A 20000-nucleotide genomic window follows, 5' to 3' on the forward strand; every position below is an offset into this window, starting at 1 on the left:
TCCTAAAATGTTTACATGTAATTGGAGAAGTATCCAATAAAAAAAATAGCTCCAGAGATAAAGTTCTTTAAACTATAATTACACAACAAAGCACACTCTGTTATATTAAATTAATTAAAATGTAGATAGATTATTAATAATGAATTAAATTCCACTGTAAACATGGAAAACAGGAGTCATGATACAAAATAAAATGAATTGAATTATTTGTTACTTTATTATTCTTCCTGTTGCATATGATTTGGTGTTTCTCTATTGATAAATACTAGTTCTTTGTATCACAACTTTTATTTTCAGGATGCTTTAGGAACATGTAACCTTATATAACTGGAAAGCCATATAGAATTGGGCAGTACATATTGTCCACCTAGGGGAATCATTATGTATTCCTGTTCACTAGCTATGAAAAGCTTACAAATACTCCTTCGTTCATTCTCAGCTCATTTTAATATTGTAAAACCAGAGAGATTCAAAAGGTTATTGTTACGATAGACACTCCACACATTACTGAAGTGGGAAGAGAAGGGATGCAGTAGTACCATCTTTTAAAATAAATGTTTCCTGCTAAAGAGCCCAATCGTGCACTGTAAATGTGTGTTGTCACACCAACATTTATTTTTAAAAGAAGGATTCTACAGAGAGAAGTTTCTCCATTAAATGTTTAATTTCACTTTCAATAAACTAGAGAAAGACTTGTCTTAATTCCATTCTCAGATCTGCCACTTAAATATCATATAACCTTGGATTAATTACTTAAAATTTGTAACTTGTTTTCTCCATCTGTAGCAAAGAAGTAATTCTTATGTACCTTGAACTGGCTCCGAATGTGACTATTATATGTGATTTTGTTACTCTCTTCAAAAGTGCTGAAAACTGAGGTCAAGTTTAGCATGTAATTTTCCCTACCAATGTTACTTAAAAAAAAATAAATAAAAGAATTTGGAATAAAAATAGTTTGTCTCCTTTTGCTGCATTTGGTTTTAGTCAAAGGTAGATGGATCACTGTTTCTTGAAAATATGTGTACAGGTTTTCAAGGCTTCCAAAAAAAAGCAAAATGTTACTGAAGACGCAGGCTATCTGTGCTGTCTTCCATTGTTGGCATTAGGAATATGATTTTTGTAGGTAGCATCAAGAAATGAATTTTGTATGATCCCTGTTATCATTTAGCCTGTAGGAAGAATAGATGAGCATTTACCTGATATGCTTCCTTATAGGTAAAGCTGAACTTTTCATGCATGACAGAAGAGTGGTATTAAACACACAGACTCAGCCTCTTTTTTTTTTTTTTTTATTAAATTGATCTGGGTAAAAACATTTTTCTAGTCTTCAGAAAAGTTCCATCTTCATTTCTTCAACCATAGCCATCTATCTAATTGCCAATATTAAGCCTTTTGTTTTGCATCCAAGGTCTTCTTTAATTAGTGCATTCACATGTAGTAATGAAGCAGTTTATAAATCATTTTGTCTGAAATCCTGTCTAGGTGTGTAAAAATGTTTTTGTTTGTCCATCTTTACTTTCATTTAGCAGGACTTTAAATCTAATCCTAAAAATGGGGTACATCACACAACAGAATCAATGGGAAACTTCAAAACGTGGAGCGTCTGAATTTACATGTTCTTCTGAGGCTGTCAGAGCCGTGGCATTCTGTAGGGTTGTTGTATGCGATCATCTTCATGACAGAATTTGGAGTTTGAGTTCTTTGAGGACATCTAGTGACAAATGGGTTGCAGTTACAAACCACGTATTACATGTTGTCTCTTCATTTTTTTGTGTGTGAGATGTCTGTTTGAGAAATTTCTGGGGAGTTGTGGCCCACTGAAATAAACCAATACTGCACCTGATCAAATCTTTTCACTGGGTCCCTCTACTGCCCTCTGCCTGAACTGACTTTGGATGCATTGAAAGATTCCTATGAGAAGGAATCAGAATTTTACTCTGCTACAATTTTGTGAAATCAGAACAGAAAACTTGAAAAATATACACAGTAAAGCAGAAATTCTTAATGCATGTAATTGGCCATAACATAGCACCTTTCTGATATTCTTCAGACCTAGGTACCACCGTAACATTGAGCCAATAAGAAATAAAGTGCAGTTTGGTATATCCCTGAAGGCTGTGAAATGTACTAATTTATTAGTTGCAATTAAAGAAATTTCTTTGTGTAATAAGTTTTGCTAATTTGAAATTCAAGCAGTTTTCAGAATGCTTTACCCTTTATCTGTGAGGAAGAAGATATGTATCAAGTATGATATATATACAGGGATCATCACATATAGTTCTGTTAAGGGCCATGTTATCTATATAAATATTTATTTTTACTAATGGTCATGACTGTCTGTTTTTTTTCATGCTTTTGACCATCATCCTTAAATATAGGTGAATTAAGTTCTCTGCTCCAGTTTATGCAGTTGAAAGTGACTGCTGGAAAAGGGGGAAAAGAAAAAAGGAATAGAAAAGCTCTTAGAGTGTGCCACAAATCAGGTGTGTCTCCAGATACGAGAGCAAGTACACAGCCAGGGAGGTTCAGAACAAAACCAGCAGAAATGGGACATGTGAAGGGGAATCTGTATTTCAGACTAAGGAACAGAGCATGGCATGCGTTGTACTGGCTGCAGTCTTTAGCACTGAATGGAAATAAGTCAGGCCACTTCTAGAGAGAAATTGATTTTCACTCTGTTTGGATCACAATTTTTACATGTTTTTGAAAATACTTCAACCAGAGAGGACAGAAAGCAAATGTAGAGGGAAGAGGAGAAGTAGAGTAACAAGTGTGCAACACCTTCACCATTTGCTATATTTTATATAGCAGGCATGTGAGTGCTAGGAAAAATCTTTCAGGGTTTAAAGGTTAGAGGTAATGGTTTAATGGGGAAAGCACTTATCTTCCTCTCTGCATTCTCATTTCTGTGTCACACATGGGTCTTGAATAGCATGACTGAGGCAAAACTGTTGCTAGAAGGCAAGTTCAGATCTTGTGTAAACAGAGGAAACAGAGGAAAATCATACTGACTTTTGAGGGAGATGAGCACTGGTTGCAGTCAGTGAATTTTCCTGTTTGCTCATGCATCACAAAGTGTAAAAACTTGTTTGTCCTGCCCTTGGGATTTGGTAGGCTTAGAATAAGGTATTATTGCATAGAGATGTGGTGTTTCCAATACTACAGAACTTCTGGGAGTCACTGAGAGTAACAACCAACATTAACCATCTGAAAAGTAGGTGCCTTCTCAAAGTGAGTCTAGACTCAATGAAAAAAGACAGGAACACTCAGAGAGTGATGAATCCCATACTGTTAATCCCAAATAGTTAAAAAAAAAAAAAAAAAAAAAAAGATAAACCTCCCTCAGGATTTCCTTATTCTATTCAGGATTTCCTTATTCTATAGAAAATTCCAGTGATAGCTGAGATTAAATGTCTAACTGCTGGATGGCTAAAGTTAAGAGAGATGAATCCTCCCCAAAGTATTTGATTGTGAGTGGAAGTCTGTTTTTTCTCTTGCACTTGTGTTTTAGAGTAAGGACTTCAGATATATTTTTTTTTCCTTAAAATTAATTTATTATTTGCAAAAGATTAGCAGATTTTCATTAATGGTATTTTTACTTTCAGACTCTCAATTAGTCAATATTTTAAGAGCTCCAATTATGCTCTTAAATATCAATTTATGTGTGAAACATAGCATTCTGTGTAATAGTAGATGAAGTAGTTTCTTCTAATTGTAAATTTCAGAAGACTTGTATTTCTTCTTCTTTGAGTGTTACATCTATGCTATTTTTTTGGGGATAGATCCAAGTAATAAAAATATTAGAAAAGTATTTCCTGTTAAGAATTGTTTGTGATTTACTTTATTAAAAATAACATTATTTTTGCTGATTTACAGAAGTGTGTTATGTCCCACAAAAATATCACAAAACAGGATTTATATGCTGACTTTCTAATATATACAGAAAAAAAAAAAATTGAATTTAGCTAGGCAAGTGGTTACTATTTCAAGGGTGAAAAGCTTGTCCTGCTGGTAGCTGTCTGACTGTGTACAGGTTAGTTTGAGCAGTGGTTTCACACAGTGCATCTGCTGCAGCAGCTTGGTATGTACCTCAGGCTCTTTTACAGGTCTTCCCACTCTTATTCACACACACACACGCTTGCTGTGTCTTTGCCTCTCATGCCTATATTCCTAAGAGCCTGTGTGTGCGTGGGTGTTTATGCATGTGTGCACACTTCGTCTGTGTGTGTGTGACAAACAGAAAACAAAGCCATGTTTAAAACAGCACCTACCCAAAAATACATTTATAAAGTTTCATGGAGAAAGTAATAATCTTGTTGAAGACTTGAAGACTGGCAACTTGAAGGTTGCCAGACTTTCACTGAAAATACATCTCCCTTTACGGAGACTGGGTAACTGACTTGGTGTCCTTTGCTCTGTACTCCACTAAGTCTGCAGTACTATTTTTCCAATATAAATCAGACTTCCCTAATAGAATATCTGAGCAGGAAGGGTTTTCTTACACTAAAATGATGTATAGCACAAATATTTTTCTAAGCTAAGTGTCTTTATTGTATAAAACATTTACTGTTTTAAGATACTTATTTTTCTGTCTGTTTTAATCATATCTTTTGAAACAGTCTCAATAGATTTTTCCATTCGTAACATTATGACACTTGATAAGATGATTGATTATGAAGTGTTGAGAGCCCTGCCATGTGATCATTTATTTTTAAATACACATTTGTACTAGCCAATGCTTAAGTTTCTTGCAGGAATACATAAGAGATGCAAAACATAAAGCTTGAGTCTGATCGAATCTGATGCCTCTGGAAATAGAGTGCCACAGTACTGTGGTCTTAAAATAACAGATTCTGACTGAAACTGGAACTTCACAGTGATAAATATTATGTAAAAAATTATGGTCCATCTTTGGTACAAAATAAAAAAGACATACAACTGTGGTGCAGGCAAACTAAAACATGTTTGATGATGATATCTTTCTTTCTCTGTGCAGGTGCCTGTGTCAGTGGCCATGATGACTCCCCAGGTGATCACCCCTCAGCAAATGCAGCAGATTCTCCAGCAGCAAGTGTTGTCTCCCCAGCAGCTTCAAGCACTTCTCCAGCAGCAGCAAGCAGTTATGTTGCAGCAGGTAATGTGGGTTACCTGCTTTGGACTGCTAGCACAGAGTGTTCTCACAACTGTTAGCCAGATTTTATGGGTCTTAGTTGGTAATATTTCATCGCTTATTATACCAAAAAGAATGAAATAAATTTGAAACTTCTCAGTCTTTAAATTTCTTGTTTTAATTGCAGAAGTGTGAAATTGCAATTTTGAAACATTTAATATTATATTAAAAACAGCAGTAGCAGCAGCAGTGGCAGATGCATTACAAATACTGAACAAATTGATATTTAAATCTTCAAGTGCTTAGGCACATTTTAATTGTAGACTTGCCAAAGGAAGTGCAAATAGAGTTGTAGATAATTGTTGCTTTAAAATTCATAAAACTGTAGTGCTCCCTTTAGTCACATAAATGGTATGCGGTTATGAAATTTGAACTTAGTAGCTTGTTTCATCATAGGAAAAGTTTGTTTGTTTGTTTGTTTTAGTTTGTTTTTTACCTCCAAAATGTGTCCCAGATAAGGATAAAATGAAGGAGGAGGTTGCTGTTTTCTTAGCACAAAAGCTGGCAGTTAAGTGAACACTCCATGGACTTGTTCTTACAGTAGAGGTAGTGTCAGAGCTCAGGACCTCAGCATAAGTGTAGATTTTTGGATGCTTATTTGTCATACTGAAAATGACACATCTGGTAGTCATAGCTCAGCCATTGTATGTTTAAACACTTTAATTTCTAGTACCATGATCATCACAGGCAATTCACCTTCAGTTGTGAATCTGGCATCCCACTAAACAGATTGACAGATTAATTACCTTTTTTCCTAAGAAACAGACAGTTTAGTTTGGCCTTAGTGACTTGTTGGTTTCTTGCAAGTGGAAGAGTACAGCTTCTGGTTTGTTATATAGGACATGCGAGGAATTTAGGCATAGTTATTTGAGGAGTTAATTTGGCTCTTGCATTCCCTTTAGAATACAGATTTTCTATACCCTTCTGTTTAGGATATTTTGGAATCTGCATTGGAAAATTTCAGAACCGCCTTGGAAAAAAATGTATGTAGATCTGCCTCTTCAAATCACATTTCTTGTTATGAGGTGATTCTTAATGGCTACGCCACCATATGCCAATCTAGAAGAGTTTAGGAGATTTATAATACTTGAAACTTTTGCCTTTATTTATTAAAGTCAAAATGGTTTATTCAGCAACAACTACAAGAGTTTTACAAGAAACAGCAAGAGCAGTTACATCTTCAGCTTTTGCAGCAGCAGCAACAGCAGCAGCAACAGCAACAACAACAGCAGCAACAGCAGCAACAACAGCAGCAGCAGCAACAGCAACAGCAGCAGCAGCAGCAGCAGCAACAGCAGCAGCAGCAGCACCCAGGAAAGCAAGCAAAAGAGGTAGGAGCCAAGAGCCTTGCTGATTCATACCAGTACGAGCCATCAGAAGCTTGGAAAAGACACGGCTAGTTTAGGTCTTTTCCTGTAGCAAGAATTCAGCCATCAAAGATTTGTTCTTGTGTTTTTACAGGGCTTAATAGCAGTGCCAGTATAATTCTCCTGCTCCCCTCTCTGAGACATAGGATTTGAGCAGTCCAGTGCTGCTGTCATCTAATGTCCGCTAATGAATCCGAGTGTGCAAAGCACAAGTGGCGTGGTGGACACTGTACTGATTATCTTGTATTCACAGGCAGTCCGTAACGGGGAAAGAGCCTTACTTTTCTCAGTGGCACAGCTCAGAGAGCATGCAAATTTAGTCCATGGCTGAAAAAAAGCGATTGAGCACAGATTTCAAAGTCACAGGCCCCTGATTAATGAACTGCTACTGTAGGTTTGGAGTGGCGAGTAGAAAGTTACAGTTTGATGTGCTCATAAATCAACCTGACAAGCTGGTTTCTCAGGCCTAGCTTGCACTTGTCAGCAAACTGCATCAAATATAAACATAATACAAACAAAACATGTTGAAGTAGTTAAATTGATCAGCAGGTATCCTAGACGTTGTCTTCAAGCTGCCCATTATGCAAACGTCGAGGAAGCAGTCGTGACCTCCTGAGGCTTTGTTTCTGTTTGGATTTGTGAATAGAATTTCAGACAGCCATCAACTACGGAATAGAAATTGCTCCCGTATTTCTCCGGAGGCTCTGGGCAATCCACATGACTTGCTCCATTATGCAGTCTGTTTTCCAGTGAGCGCATCAGAAGTTTCTCTTTTCCCCAAACTAGAAAAGAAAGGTCTTCCACAGCAGCTTGTCTTCCTCTGAAGTGTGACTGCCTGCTTATACCCTCCTGAGTCTTTGCAGACTCCAGTTTGTCTCGAAATGCCTCACAAAATTGGAACTTATACTTCTATTCATAATAGGGCACTTCTTTGCCTTGAATGTAGTGCTCGTTTTAATATATTCTGACCAGAAAAGAGAGAGAGCTAACAGGCCAGTGAAATGAAGGCTACATCCCAGTTTACTAATAGATCACTGGAGACCACATTCATGGGCCACTGCGGACCAAACTTAGTCAATTGGAAAAACAAGAGTGCCTTCGAATCATAGACGGCTGTGAAGAGTTACAATTTTAGCATAGATAAATTTGTTATCATCTGCCATGAGCTGGGCTTTTTTTTCTTCTTTTTTTTTATGTGTTTCAAACAGCTGTTATATACTTTCTCTTGACCCTTTTCTTTAGTGTGTCATTAAATGTATCTTGCCATGCTCCCTAACACCTAATAGCTTGAATGAATATAATAAAAAATTTCAAATGATTTCACTGTCCAAGTATTCTACAAATAGCATTATTATTCAATAGCTGAGATTAAAGGGAAAGAAGCTGATTTTACATTTTTGTCTTTTTAGCCTTCAATGCCCACTTTACTCTTTGCTACGTTTTTTTTTTTCCCCCATCTTTTTGTAGCAGCAGCAGCAGCAGCAGCAGTTGGCAGCCCAGCAGCTTGTCTTCCAGCAGCAGCTCCTCCAGATGCAACAACTTCAGCAGCAGCAACATCTGCTGAACCTTCAGCGTCAGGGACTCATTTCCATCCCACCTGGCCAGTCTGCTCTTCCTGTCCAGTCTCTGCCACAAGGTATGCCAACAAAATGTGATTGGAGTAATTTCTAATGCACAACTTTTTTACCGTTCCATTTTCATCTGAACTTCAGCAGTTTCCCATTATGACACTTAAGCATATTTTATTATTAAAATATTATTATTCATATTACATTTTTTTCTTGAGGCAGATAAGTTTTACAGCATACTTTTATGGAAAAAAAGCATCTTTTTAGTGTTTTTTTTTTTTCTTTCTTTTTTCTTAGAAATAAATGCATATTTATTAGCCCTATGTTCTGAAAACAATTTCTAATAGGAACACTATTCAAGCACCGTTGCTTTCCTCTGAGGAATTACTGAAATCTGATTTAGTGTGAATGTTATCATTTCATTTAATATAAGGGAACAGATATAAAAAGTATCGAACAGTGATATTAAAGTAATCCCAAAGCTCACATTTTCTTTTTCTAAGGAAAAAAAAAAAAAGTGTTTGGTATTGGAAAGTACTTTGAATCTTCAAATGGTGACAATTGAATTTAAGGACATACCTTAGAGTTCATTGTCACTGCTAGTCATTCCTATTAAATATGTTAAATATAACAAAATTTTTTGTAAGTTGTGAATCCAACAGTAATGAATTATTATAGACAAATAACAGTTAAGAAGTCTAGAAAAGGTCATTTCGATCAAGATTTCTCAGTAAAAACTCAAACTCTCTAACACTTGACACAAATAAATTCAAGGTTGAAAGAAAGTAGGGCACATACTTTTGAAAAGTAAATTAACTTGGAAATTAAGAGTGCTTACATTTTTAGACAAGACCAGAGATTTCACATATTAATGACTCTGTAAACTATGTGGCATGTGTTTCTGTTTTTGTTACCATACAGAGATGAGCTAAATGTCTGTCATAAAAATTACATAATGTTCTGATCTCTGACACTCCAGTTCTGCAAGGAACATTTTTTTAGATTGTGTTCATAGCACGCAACCTTTTAATTGGCCTTTATGCAGGTATCTGGTTCCTCCGTGAGATAACTGTTATGAGATTGAAGCTTCAAAAATTAGATGAGCAGAGTACATAGTATATAGCCAAGTGTAGAACAAAAAAAAAAATAAAAGGAGGGGGGGAGGAGGTGGAGAGAAAAAAAAAAGAAAAAAGGCCTGAGACATTTAGTGTTTTGTTTTGTTTTGTTTTGTTTTGTGTTATATGTGTTAATTCCATATATTATTTTGTGTGAAAATGCTATGCCACAAGCATACCTAAATTTATAAAAATTACAGCAACAGAAAAGAGTCATAAATAAGCTATCACACTACACCTTATTATTTGTGAATAGCAGTGAGGAGGTGAGATGATTCATGAATTTGGACATGTGAGACTGCTAATGCTGGTTTCCTTCTGTACAAAGTCACATTGGGCCAGACGGGGAAAAAGTAATTGAAACACATCCTCCCTCTGAACAGCTTTACCTTCTGCAACCTCCTCTCGTGCCATCTGTTGTAAGAGGAATTCCTCAGGTTTTCTCTCACATTAAGCAATCCCCATAGATTTCCCTCAGCACACTCCTACCCAATTGCGCTGATATTCATTAATTTAATGCAACAGTCATTCATCCACTTGTAGTAGAAAAACATATAAAATAATCCTTTTTTTTAAATACTTGTAGTAGAAAAAAAAAAAAAGTATATATTTTTTTAAAGTACTTTTTAAGGAGAACTACTGCATGGTTCTTTCTAAGAACTTTCTTCTAGTCAAAGAATTAAGTATAATTGAAGTCATGGCCAAAACTAATAGTAAAGAAATTTAAAAACGTTACTGTTAAAATGTATATGAATTGTTCTTTTGAAAGTAAATTGATGTATTGTTTGTTTCTGCCTCATTATTTCTTTAATTGTAATGAATTCCAGTGGCGTATTTCATTCTTCCAATTTTGCCTTCTGGTTCTAGTATTTACTGCACATGGGGGGTTCCTTTAAACGTACAAGTGAATTTATAGGACGTTGATTTTTAATGGCCCTGGTGTGGATGTGCTAAGTAAATAAAACATAGAATGGCTTTGCAGAATCTCCAGAAAGGCCACTAAGTGCCAGGGGATCTGGAGTTCAAGTGACGAGGGTAAGAAGGAATGTCTTCCAGCAACATGCTGAAACAAAGGGAGAACCAAATGGAGAGCTGTGACTGGCTCCCAGTTCTTTCAGTGGGCGTCTCTTATAGCCCATAGTATCCTTCACAGGAAGATAGAGCACACAATCTAGTTTATAATGTAATGAAGATTAATGGGTTTCAGTTCTGCTGAGGCTTTCTTGTAAATCTTAGATTTACACACAGAAAATACCCAAATACTACTTACTAACTTTAACAGATTCCCTTGTTTGGGGTTTGCGTAAGAGTAAGAGGATCAATCTTGTTTTTCTCATAAAAATGTAACACATTTTATGACAGACATTTTCTGTGGTAATATTAAATTAAACCTTCAGAACTTCTTTAAGGCAATACACACTGGATATGGTAAAAACACATTTTTCTCCTTCCACTGTGCTGCAAGATATATAATATTGTTATAGAGAAGGATTTACAGATGTGTAACATATTTTTATGTGGACCCACTTAGATTTCTGAGTTACGTGGATGACTAAAACAATGAGAGAAGCACAGGGGGATTCATGTTTATAAGTTATTGGTAATAAAGAGTCCTGTAAAACAGAAATTATTACTGACAAATAATTTTTTTTTTTTTTTTGCATTCATTAGTATGAGAAGATATAACTTCTGCATACAGCTGTGAGGTTTGCATATAGAAGCAATATTTGCTCCAAGTCTAGTTTCTGTGTTTCTGCCTTTTAGGGATAAGAATGTTTACCATATTTACTTGATAGTCAAGTATAGAAAATAAAATATATGAGGTGTTTTAGCCTTTATTTTTTGATGAGATCTTTAATATCCTATATCCAGAGCCCCTCACTCAAAATGAGTTATTTCTGTGTAATATTAAAATAATGTTAGCTAAATGCGAAGGTATCTAAATGACAACAATAAAATAAAATAAAATAAAATAAAATAAATAAAATAAAATAAAATAAAATAAAATAAAATAAAATAAAATAAAATAAAATAAAATAAAATAAAATAAAATAGAAAAAGCTAAGATTTGATCAGACTGTGTAGGAAAATGAAAAGCAGATGCATGGGAGTGGTTGTTTTATTAAGTATTTATTCAAACATAAAAGTAAAATAGATAGTGGTGAAAAGAGTTATAAAACTAATCTCAAAATCTCTTGGATTGTTGGTGTTAGAATATTGTATAGCAAATGAGCATTGGTTCTTTTCATTATAGTTCTTATTTTTTATCCCACCCTGGATCCTCTGCTTCATCCTTTCTCCTTTAATGTAGTGTGGAGAGGTTAGCTTGAGAGTTACCACAACCCATGAAACTTTAAAACTTACCCTGCCTTTACATACAGATGAAAATCTGACGGCCATTTTACAGGTCTCTTGTAAAATGGGAGTTGGTCTTTTTTAGACACAAGAACTACAAAATTGCCGTAATTTACAATTAATTACAAATTCCCTTATTAATTTTATACTTTTAAGTGCCTGCCCTTAATCCTTTAATCCTAAAGGTCAGGTACCTTTCAGGGTGCTTTGGAGACATTGTAAAAATTAACCAGCCTGAGCCCAGAGAGAAACTCCTTTCTCGTTTTAAAAATCAAGGTGAGCTAGACAGCCTGGAAACACAGCTCCATCTGTAGCTTACACCACAAGAGGAGGAGGAGACCACTCTGCATGGGAAAGGAGCTCCTGCAGGGCCCAAAATTTGATGATCAGTGATTAAAATTTTCTTGCAACAAGACCCAACGATATGTTTGCCCTCTGATTATTCAAGTAATTTATTCTTGGTTTAAATTTTTCATGTACAAAACTAGTTTATTTTTTTCAGTGTCAGGAGGAAGGGAATACTTTGAAGTGGATAATTTACTATGTATATCATTCCACCTAAATGAATACATTACTTTTCATTTTGATTTGTGATTACATTTGTGAGTAACTGTTATTTACCATGGCAAAACTGAAAATTTGTAGGAGCATACCTCATGAACATCAAGAACACACTAGTAATTACTTACTTTCATCAAACAGTTACTACTAGTATTAGCATCACTCCAGTTACCCATCTCCCTAATGCAGTAAATTAGAGCCTAGCTTGTTTGCTTGCCTCCTTAAATCTGATTTTTTTTCTGTGCAAATATGATTTAAAGTCCAGTTTTAAGGTGTACATTCCAATCAACTCTTTCATTTTGGTATTAGCAGAGTTTGCCAGTGGATGTTGGCATCTAAGGCAGAGAACCAAGACACAAAATACTAGTCTAAAAATGTAATTCCATAATTTAAATAAAATTGAATATCTTCCAACCAATTTGTTTCCACACTACCTCCAGAAATTATTATTTCTTTAAATTACTAGCAGTCTCTTTTTTAATAGCTTTGTATACTTAGTGGTGAGACTGTTATTGAGAAGTATTAAGGAACGTACTGTCATTTTTCATAATTTTTGTTGAATCCATTTCAGTAGTCTGAGTTCCTGTATCTTCAAAATAAAATGTTATTGAATAAACAGATTTTACCAGCAGTGAAGAAAGATCTTTACATCTTTCTAATACATCTTGCTTACCAGGCAAAACTATCCTTGATTAAAAGCTTGAATGAATAGACAAATTTTAAATCCTTTTCTGTGAAGTGCAGAAACTTTGAGCAATTTCAGAAAGTATAAGCAAAAATTCCACTCAGAAAACATAAACATTTTGAATTCTTTGCATTCAAGCAGTCAAATATACTGTGAATGTGTCCTATCTAAATTTATTTCTTGAGATGAAAACAAAAAAGTTAGATTTTAAGATACCTCTGTCCCAAACTGTCAGGCTGAGAAACCTAGATTTGAAACAAGATCTTTCACAAAAAGATCTCTGGGCTTCTCATTCTTTTCTACATTTAATTTAGTGTTCTTCAAAACAGAGATGTCTATTTTATGAAGACTGGCGGTGACAGTAAATGTATATAGTTATGATGAACTCTTCATCTTTCAATATATTAACTTCCTACCTTAGATGCATAAGATAGTATGTATGTAAGACAGAGGAGATAAGAGAATGCTCACAGCTATTCTATTGTGTTTTGGGAGTCTTTACTTCAGGCAGAAACAATTGTAGTGGAAGTTTCCATGACTTCATGCAAAGTGCTCAACTCAAGCCAGACAACCCTAACGCAGATGTATAAGTGTATTCAACAAAACATTGCAATTTGTGGCTGGGGATGAATCATGGAAACCACAAATTTCCAGGCTACAACTGGAGTATGGAGCAAATTTGATCTATATGCAAAGATCTGGTGGTCAGACTCCAGAACAGTACTGTGCATATAGCAGAGAAATTTGCTTGTCTTCAAATTTTGTATGACTGTGACCCCAGGAGACTGGTGAGATGGAGTCTACTAGCCAAGCCCTCTGATTTGTTTTCCACAGTAGGGTTGGATGAAAAAACAGTGGGGGAATTTGATGGCCTAGACATAATTTCATCTATGTAGAGGGAATTCTAAATGGGCCACCTTTGTTAGCTTTCTTCTTGTTTGTTGCCACTGAATGGCACCAAAGAGCTGAAGCAATCACTAGTATTCTGTACTAGTATCATTAGTAGCTCTGTGCTGTAGTAGTTTTGTTCTTCACTTTGTTTATTGTATCTTAAGACGTGTTTAAATCAAACCATTTTTGTAAACATTATATAGGACTAATGAATATGTAGGTGTTGTTAATAAAATTCCTCTTTCTCAAACTTTAAACCTGTTATAATGTCATAGATTTCATTTTCATCTTCTGATTTTTCTCCCTCCTGTCTGCTTCCCCCACTCCCCATTCTTATTCAGTGTTTAAAGAGAATATTAATGTTTGTATCCTTGATGTAATATACTTTTCTATTTTCTATTAGATATTTAATAAGGGGGAATTTTAAAAGCTGAGTTAACTGTGTATACATTGAGTTGTGTTCACATGTCAAGAAATTTATTATGCAGACAACAAAAATAATGCCTGGATATGTATTTAGTTTTTTATTTTTTATTTTTTAATTATTATTATTATTTTAAGAAGTAGTTGCAAGTTCTTTGTAGCTTTCACTCTTTGATCCTTGAGTAGTGTTTTTAGAAGGAGTGTAATATTATTAAAGTTGGTGATTTCTAATCGACTGTTTATAACCCTAGAGAAGACAGCTAGATTACCTGGATTCTGACTGAAGAAAAATGAATTTATGTTTTACTACACAATGATTGTGCTGGAAAAACAGCATCAGTTTTATTGTTGGCATTAATCCATTAATAACACTGAGCTCATTATATGAAACTCTTATTTTGTTATATTAGTGGGGCTCTCTTTCATTTTATAGCTGGCTTAAGTCCTGCTGAGATTCAGCAGTTATGGAAAGAAGTGACTGGAGTTCACAGTATGGAAGACAATGGCATTAAACATGGAGGGCTAGACCTCACTACTAACAATTCCTCCTCTACTACCTCCTCCACCACTTCCAAAGCATCACCACCAATAACTCATCATTCCATAGTGAATGGACAGTCTTCAGTTCTAAATGCAAGGCGAGACAGGTAATTCTGATGAGATTTCAACTGTGCTTATCATTTGATGTAAAGCTGTTGTTTAACATCATAAGTCACATTATTTCAAATCACAATATTTAATACAGGTTACTTAAGAGATCACGGAGACCAGATTTTTCAAAGCTGTTTATCAATAGGTCATCGTTTTCAATAATGACGTCTAGTTTTTCAGGTGCAATTACAATTACTAGCAGTTGTATTACACATGAACTTAAGGAACTTTTGTTAACAGTTAGAAATCCCAGAATAGTGTGTTTGTGGGCACTTTGGTTGGTTCATTGTTTCATTTGTATTTGAATCAACACATTCAGCAGTCAAGCATTAACTGTTGAATCACACTGCTGTTTTCATAGAAAATGTATATATGCATAGTTGTTAAGTCTACAATTCATTGGACAGACTCTGTGTAAAAAGTGCTTTAAGAATTAGTATATTAAAGCAGTTATTATATTGTTTGTGTCTTGTGAAGAAAACCACTGATTTTTCCTTCTATGCACAAGAGTAAATCAGTGTAATTCATACAAATTTTCAGTGGCATTAGTGTTATACAGTAGAATTCAACTGTATGAATGAAGTTAAAATATTTTTTCAAACACATGGACAGATATTCTTAACTGTTCTTTATTTTCAAGTAATGGATTACATGTGTACAAGAATACTTTAGCTGTAGTACTTAGAATCAGTAAATATGTTTGCATAGTCAGATGTAGATGATCTCAATATAGCACGAAATTTAATTTCTATCTATAAAGCCCAAATTATTATTGTATTTTCAAAATATAATAATAATATTTTTGTATTTTCAAAAATATTAAATTTTTTTTAATTAAATAATATTTAATATTTTAATATTGAAATAGGAGACAATAATTAAAGTATCTCTAGTCCTTCTGTGATTGTGATCACATTTTTCCATTGTTATTTTGTATTATTTTAAAAAGTGGTACTTCTCTGAAGACCTTACAGTAATACTTTTAGTTAGTATTGCTTTTGTGGTTATATGTTAGAGAAGTTGTTTCTTTCCTTCAGGATCTGTAGCTGGTACCCATTTCCATGGGGTAGTCCCCTGAATTTCTTTGATAAGTGCACATGGATGAAAATATTGCAGAGGTTATAGTAAAACAGCTATTTTTATTTCTTTTTAAGTCAAGTAGTTAATGGCAGCAACACTTGTGAGCAAAAATATTTTAAAATTTATTTATTTAATTTTATACACATTTTAGCAGAAAATCCAACTATTTTATAGTAGCATTCACATTATTCATAAATTCTGACTGTCCATCTTCAGTGTTTCTTTTCAGAATTGATCACTTCTGAGTATATTTTTTATTTATAGGTAAATGTTACACCAAGGTCATATGGCAGAATTAGCATATGGTATTATACAGTCATCTTATTTTTTCATCCTTTATTAACAGTCATCTTTGGCTCTATTTCTTCTCTAATTGGAACATCATCTAGCCTTGGCAGTTGAACTATTCAATAGAACGATTAAATTTTTCTGACTGCTCTGAGCTAAATTGACCTGTTTTGACCTGTTTGTCACTGATCGTAACCTGACAGGCGCTAGCAGCCTCCAACGATTATGGCTTTTGAGATGAATCTGATGCCTTATTCTTTTGCTGCAGCTCGTCACATGAGGAGACTGGGGCCTCCCATACTCTCTATGGTCATGGAGTTTGCAAATGGCCTGGCTGTGAAAGCGTTTGTGAAGATTTTGGACAATTTTTAAAGTAGGTTGATTTTTATTCTTGGTTCAGTGTTGCTTAAGGCAAGGAAAAGAGAAAGATGGCAAACAAACTTTTACTGTAAATCACATCAGACTTTTTTCTATATATTTCAAGCAACTGGGTGATTCAGGCTATCTGTGGAGGGTCAAGTTGTTATCCTTTCTTTGTCAACCATTTTGCAGTCCTTTCAATAGCACATTGTTTAATCCTCTTATTATCCTTTACTGAAATGGAGCCTCAGAAAATTTGAAGTGATGCTTTAAATGGTATATTGGGTAGTAGAGGTATGAAAAAGCACATTTTAAATTGTGCCATTTTGTGTATAGTAGGAATCCATGTGTCTAGTATAAATAAAAAAGCACAAAGGACTGAATGCGACCCTTTAACTCTCAGTTGATAACTTCTTTTTGCTTTTCCTTTTGTATGTGCATGAGATACACAGAAAAAAATGGAACTGCAGAATGATGTCAAAAGTTTTTACTTTCCGTATTTGGGTTTGCCAGTGATTTTCTAAACTGGAACATCTAGAAAATAAGTGATAAAGCTTTTCATTTGCGGCTTCAAACTGCAATGGGTTTCAGGATTTATTTATTTATTTTTAAGTAGTTGCTAGTACTTCTGTGTTCATTTAAACTTTCAAAAACAGCCCTGTTTTTCTACCTATGTACATCATAGACTGGTCTTTGTCAGAAGAGCTGTACTCATTTTGGCATGCAATAGATCTTAATGGAAAGCTACAGATAGGCTTATATAGATGAGTAACTTCAGGGGCTGAGACTCTTATGTTGTCATGGTGCAGCTAACAGGGTGAGTGAACTGTTTCATGCTTCATCAACAATTAAGTTAATTAGCTCATTTGAAATTGCACTGCTTTGTTGCCAGGATGTTGGCAGAAACATCAAAAAGATGTGTTTACAAATGGTAGACTACAGGGTATATAACAGAAGCACCTTAACAGTAGACCATAAGCACTCAGTGTCAGAATAACTTTTGTAATAGAATTAAAGAAATACTTTTCATAAAGTATTTTAAATACTTTATCCATTTCTCATGCTATCTACCAATTTTAAATAAAATGATTTATGCTGACTTGCAAATCTTAGCTAGTGTATTTCTCTCTCTTGATACATTTTTGTTTATAAGTGCATTAATGGAACATCAAAATAATGGGTAATTATTAGAGAAAACTGTATAGGATTTAAAAGAAATGGATTAAAAAAAAAAAAAGTATTAAAAAGCAAATGAATCTTCCCAAATTCAATGAATCATTGTGAGTATTATTAATATTAAGAATTTAAATTAGTTTTACTCAAGCATGCTCCCTTCAGGAAAAAGCTAAATTTTATAAATATGTCTATGGTCACTAGGCTACAGTGATGCTAATTCTGTGACCAGACTTTGCACATCCATTATGTCGGGTCTCTTGTTATAATCCATGATCACTAAAACCATTTTGATTAACACAGTATAGTGCTAGGTTTACAGATGCTCTTGCTTTCATGAGCCAAATAACCCTGGAAAATGTGAAAGCGACATGTAACATCTTGATAATTCTGGTGTAGAGTCAATCAGGGTTTACAGCAGTGTCATGGCTTTTGTCCTACACACCAGCAAAAAAATGTTCGAGAATCTTACATTATTTCTTCTTTTCATTCAATTCTGTCTTTCAGGCCCTTAAAACAAATAAGAAGTCATGATGCTGAATAGGCCAGATTGTTTATGGAATAGAAATATTCCTTCATGTTACACTAGTGATAAGATAGAAATCAATACATAACCTTGCATTACATTCTTTAGTACCTTTTCATGTTCACACTAATGCAAAATCCCCATTACAATTAAAAAACATTTTCTTTCAATTAAATATCAACTTTTAGTCCAAAGATTGACCATTTTTCCAACCCATTAACTTTATAGGGGATGACAGGACTAATGGCTGTAGTTTTCAAGGTTTTGCTCTTAGTCTAATCTTTGTTACAATGTTTTAGGTTCCCTGACTTGAAACAATATGATACCAGAGTTTAAAAAAGTTAATGCAAGTATATTGTACCAAAATGAAATATTAATAAGGTACACTATACCAGTCTAGTAGTGTGTGTTTCTATAATAGACTTATGATGACTTTGAAGAGTGCTTGGTTTATGCAGTGAACTCTAACTTCCTGTGCTGAGAAAATGGTTTGCCAAAGCATCTGATGAGGAAGATTAAGACAGAGTTTTTGCTTCACTTTCATAACAATGGAAAGGATTTAGGGTGAAGTGACAAATAACTTACAATAAATGTCTTAAAGTCATGAAATGTATTTTTTCCTTCAGTTTTGTTTGTCCAATATGAACTTTAAAATAATAATTTAAAAAAAAAAAGATAATTTAATGAGTTCCCAATTATCTAGAATTCTTTTAAGATATGCAGAATAGTTTAAGTTATGCACTGTGTGCTGTGGACTAGATTTGTATTTGAAAACAGAAGCACTGGTTTCAAGAAAGTGTAGCTGATGATCTCCATAATATATTTCTGTACATGCATAAAAACCTAATCCTGTATCTTTTCTTTGATATCTTTCAATTCTAGACACAAAACTACAGTTTATATTTTATGAAATAATTTTCTGTCTTGACAAAATGATGTTAGATTACAGTTGTTTGTGCATGCAAGATTAGTTTTGACTGTTCTGTAAAAACAACAGATTTTGGCCTAAGAAAAACTTCAAAATATGAAGACAGATCAGAAAAATAAATTATGACATAACTAGAAGGAAGGTAATGAGTTAAACAAAATACTAGGCACTGAAGCAATTCAAATTTTACTGCGAAACAGGTGTTGACAGAAGCCGATCATTTTGTTGGTCTCCAAGTGAGGAACCTGGTAGATCACTAAAAGCATTTAGTATTAGTACTTCACAGTATTTTTTATAAATGTCAGAGTACAATAACATATAACATGATAAAACTTAATTGTATTTTATCTGCGAAATTAATTTCCATTCTGTTAGTCCTAAGTCAGTTTGAGTAGGAAGGATTTGACTTGTAGAGCTTAAATCAAAAGGTTTACCATAGGTTTACAACTTGTCCAGCCAGCAGACAAGTGTTCTTTAACCTGCATGCAGCAGATGCCTGCAAACATACACATCTACAGTACAAAGATGGGCAGTGTTTTCAACTACAGAGACATGGAAAAAGTGCTAGAGAAGATAGGCCAGCTTTCCAGCAGATTATGTGTATTATTAAAACAAGAGAGCTCATTTAGAAGTCTACAAAGAACAGTGATCACAGGAAGGATGACAAAAACAAAATTGTAAAAAGTAACTTAAAAAATTCTAGTTATTGCTGTATAAAACTTGCTGTTTTTTTTTTTCCTTTTTATTATTATTTTCATCTTGCAGCTACAAAGTGATACACAGAATTATGTTCTTTCTTTCTTAGTGTGTTTCTTTTTTGTCTTTAGCTAGGTAGTGTGGCTATAAAATTATGACCTCA

The 20000-nt window shown here is 34.2% G+C and overlaps 1 protein-coding gene across 10 annotated transcripts in view; it reads left to right on the top strand.

Moving 5' to 3' along the window:
• FOXP2 (forkhead box P2) overlaps positions 1–20000 on the top strand; it is a 431190-nt gene that overhangs the window by 361860 nt on the left and 49330 nt on the right. For 5 of the 10 annotated variants that reach the window (XM_082769278.1, XM_082769280.1, XM_082769281.1 and 2 more), the window contains 5 exons: positions 4997–5134; positions 6304–6501; positions 8005–8173; positions 14569–14782; positions 16423–16527. In XM_082769278.1, coding sequence (XP_082625404.1) covers positions 4997–5134; positions 6304–6501; positions 8005–8173; positions 14569–14782; positions 16423–16527 — 824 coding nt within the window. Of the gene's footprint in view, positions 1–4996; positions 5135–6102; positions 6154–6285; positions 6502–8004; positions 8174–14568; positions 14783–16422; positions 16528–20000 lie in introns of all 10 variants that reach the window. The other 5 variants (XM_082769279.1, XM_082769283.1, XM_082769284.1 and 2 more) reach the window with 5 other exon arrangements.

This window comes from Aythya marila (genome assembly GCF_965140915.1).
Source record: "Aythya marila genome assembly, chromosome: 1".
Classification (NCBI taxonomy): Eukaryota; Metazoa; Chordata; class Aves; order Anseriformes; family Anatidae; genus Aythya; species Aythya marila.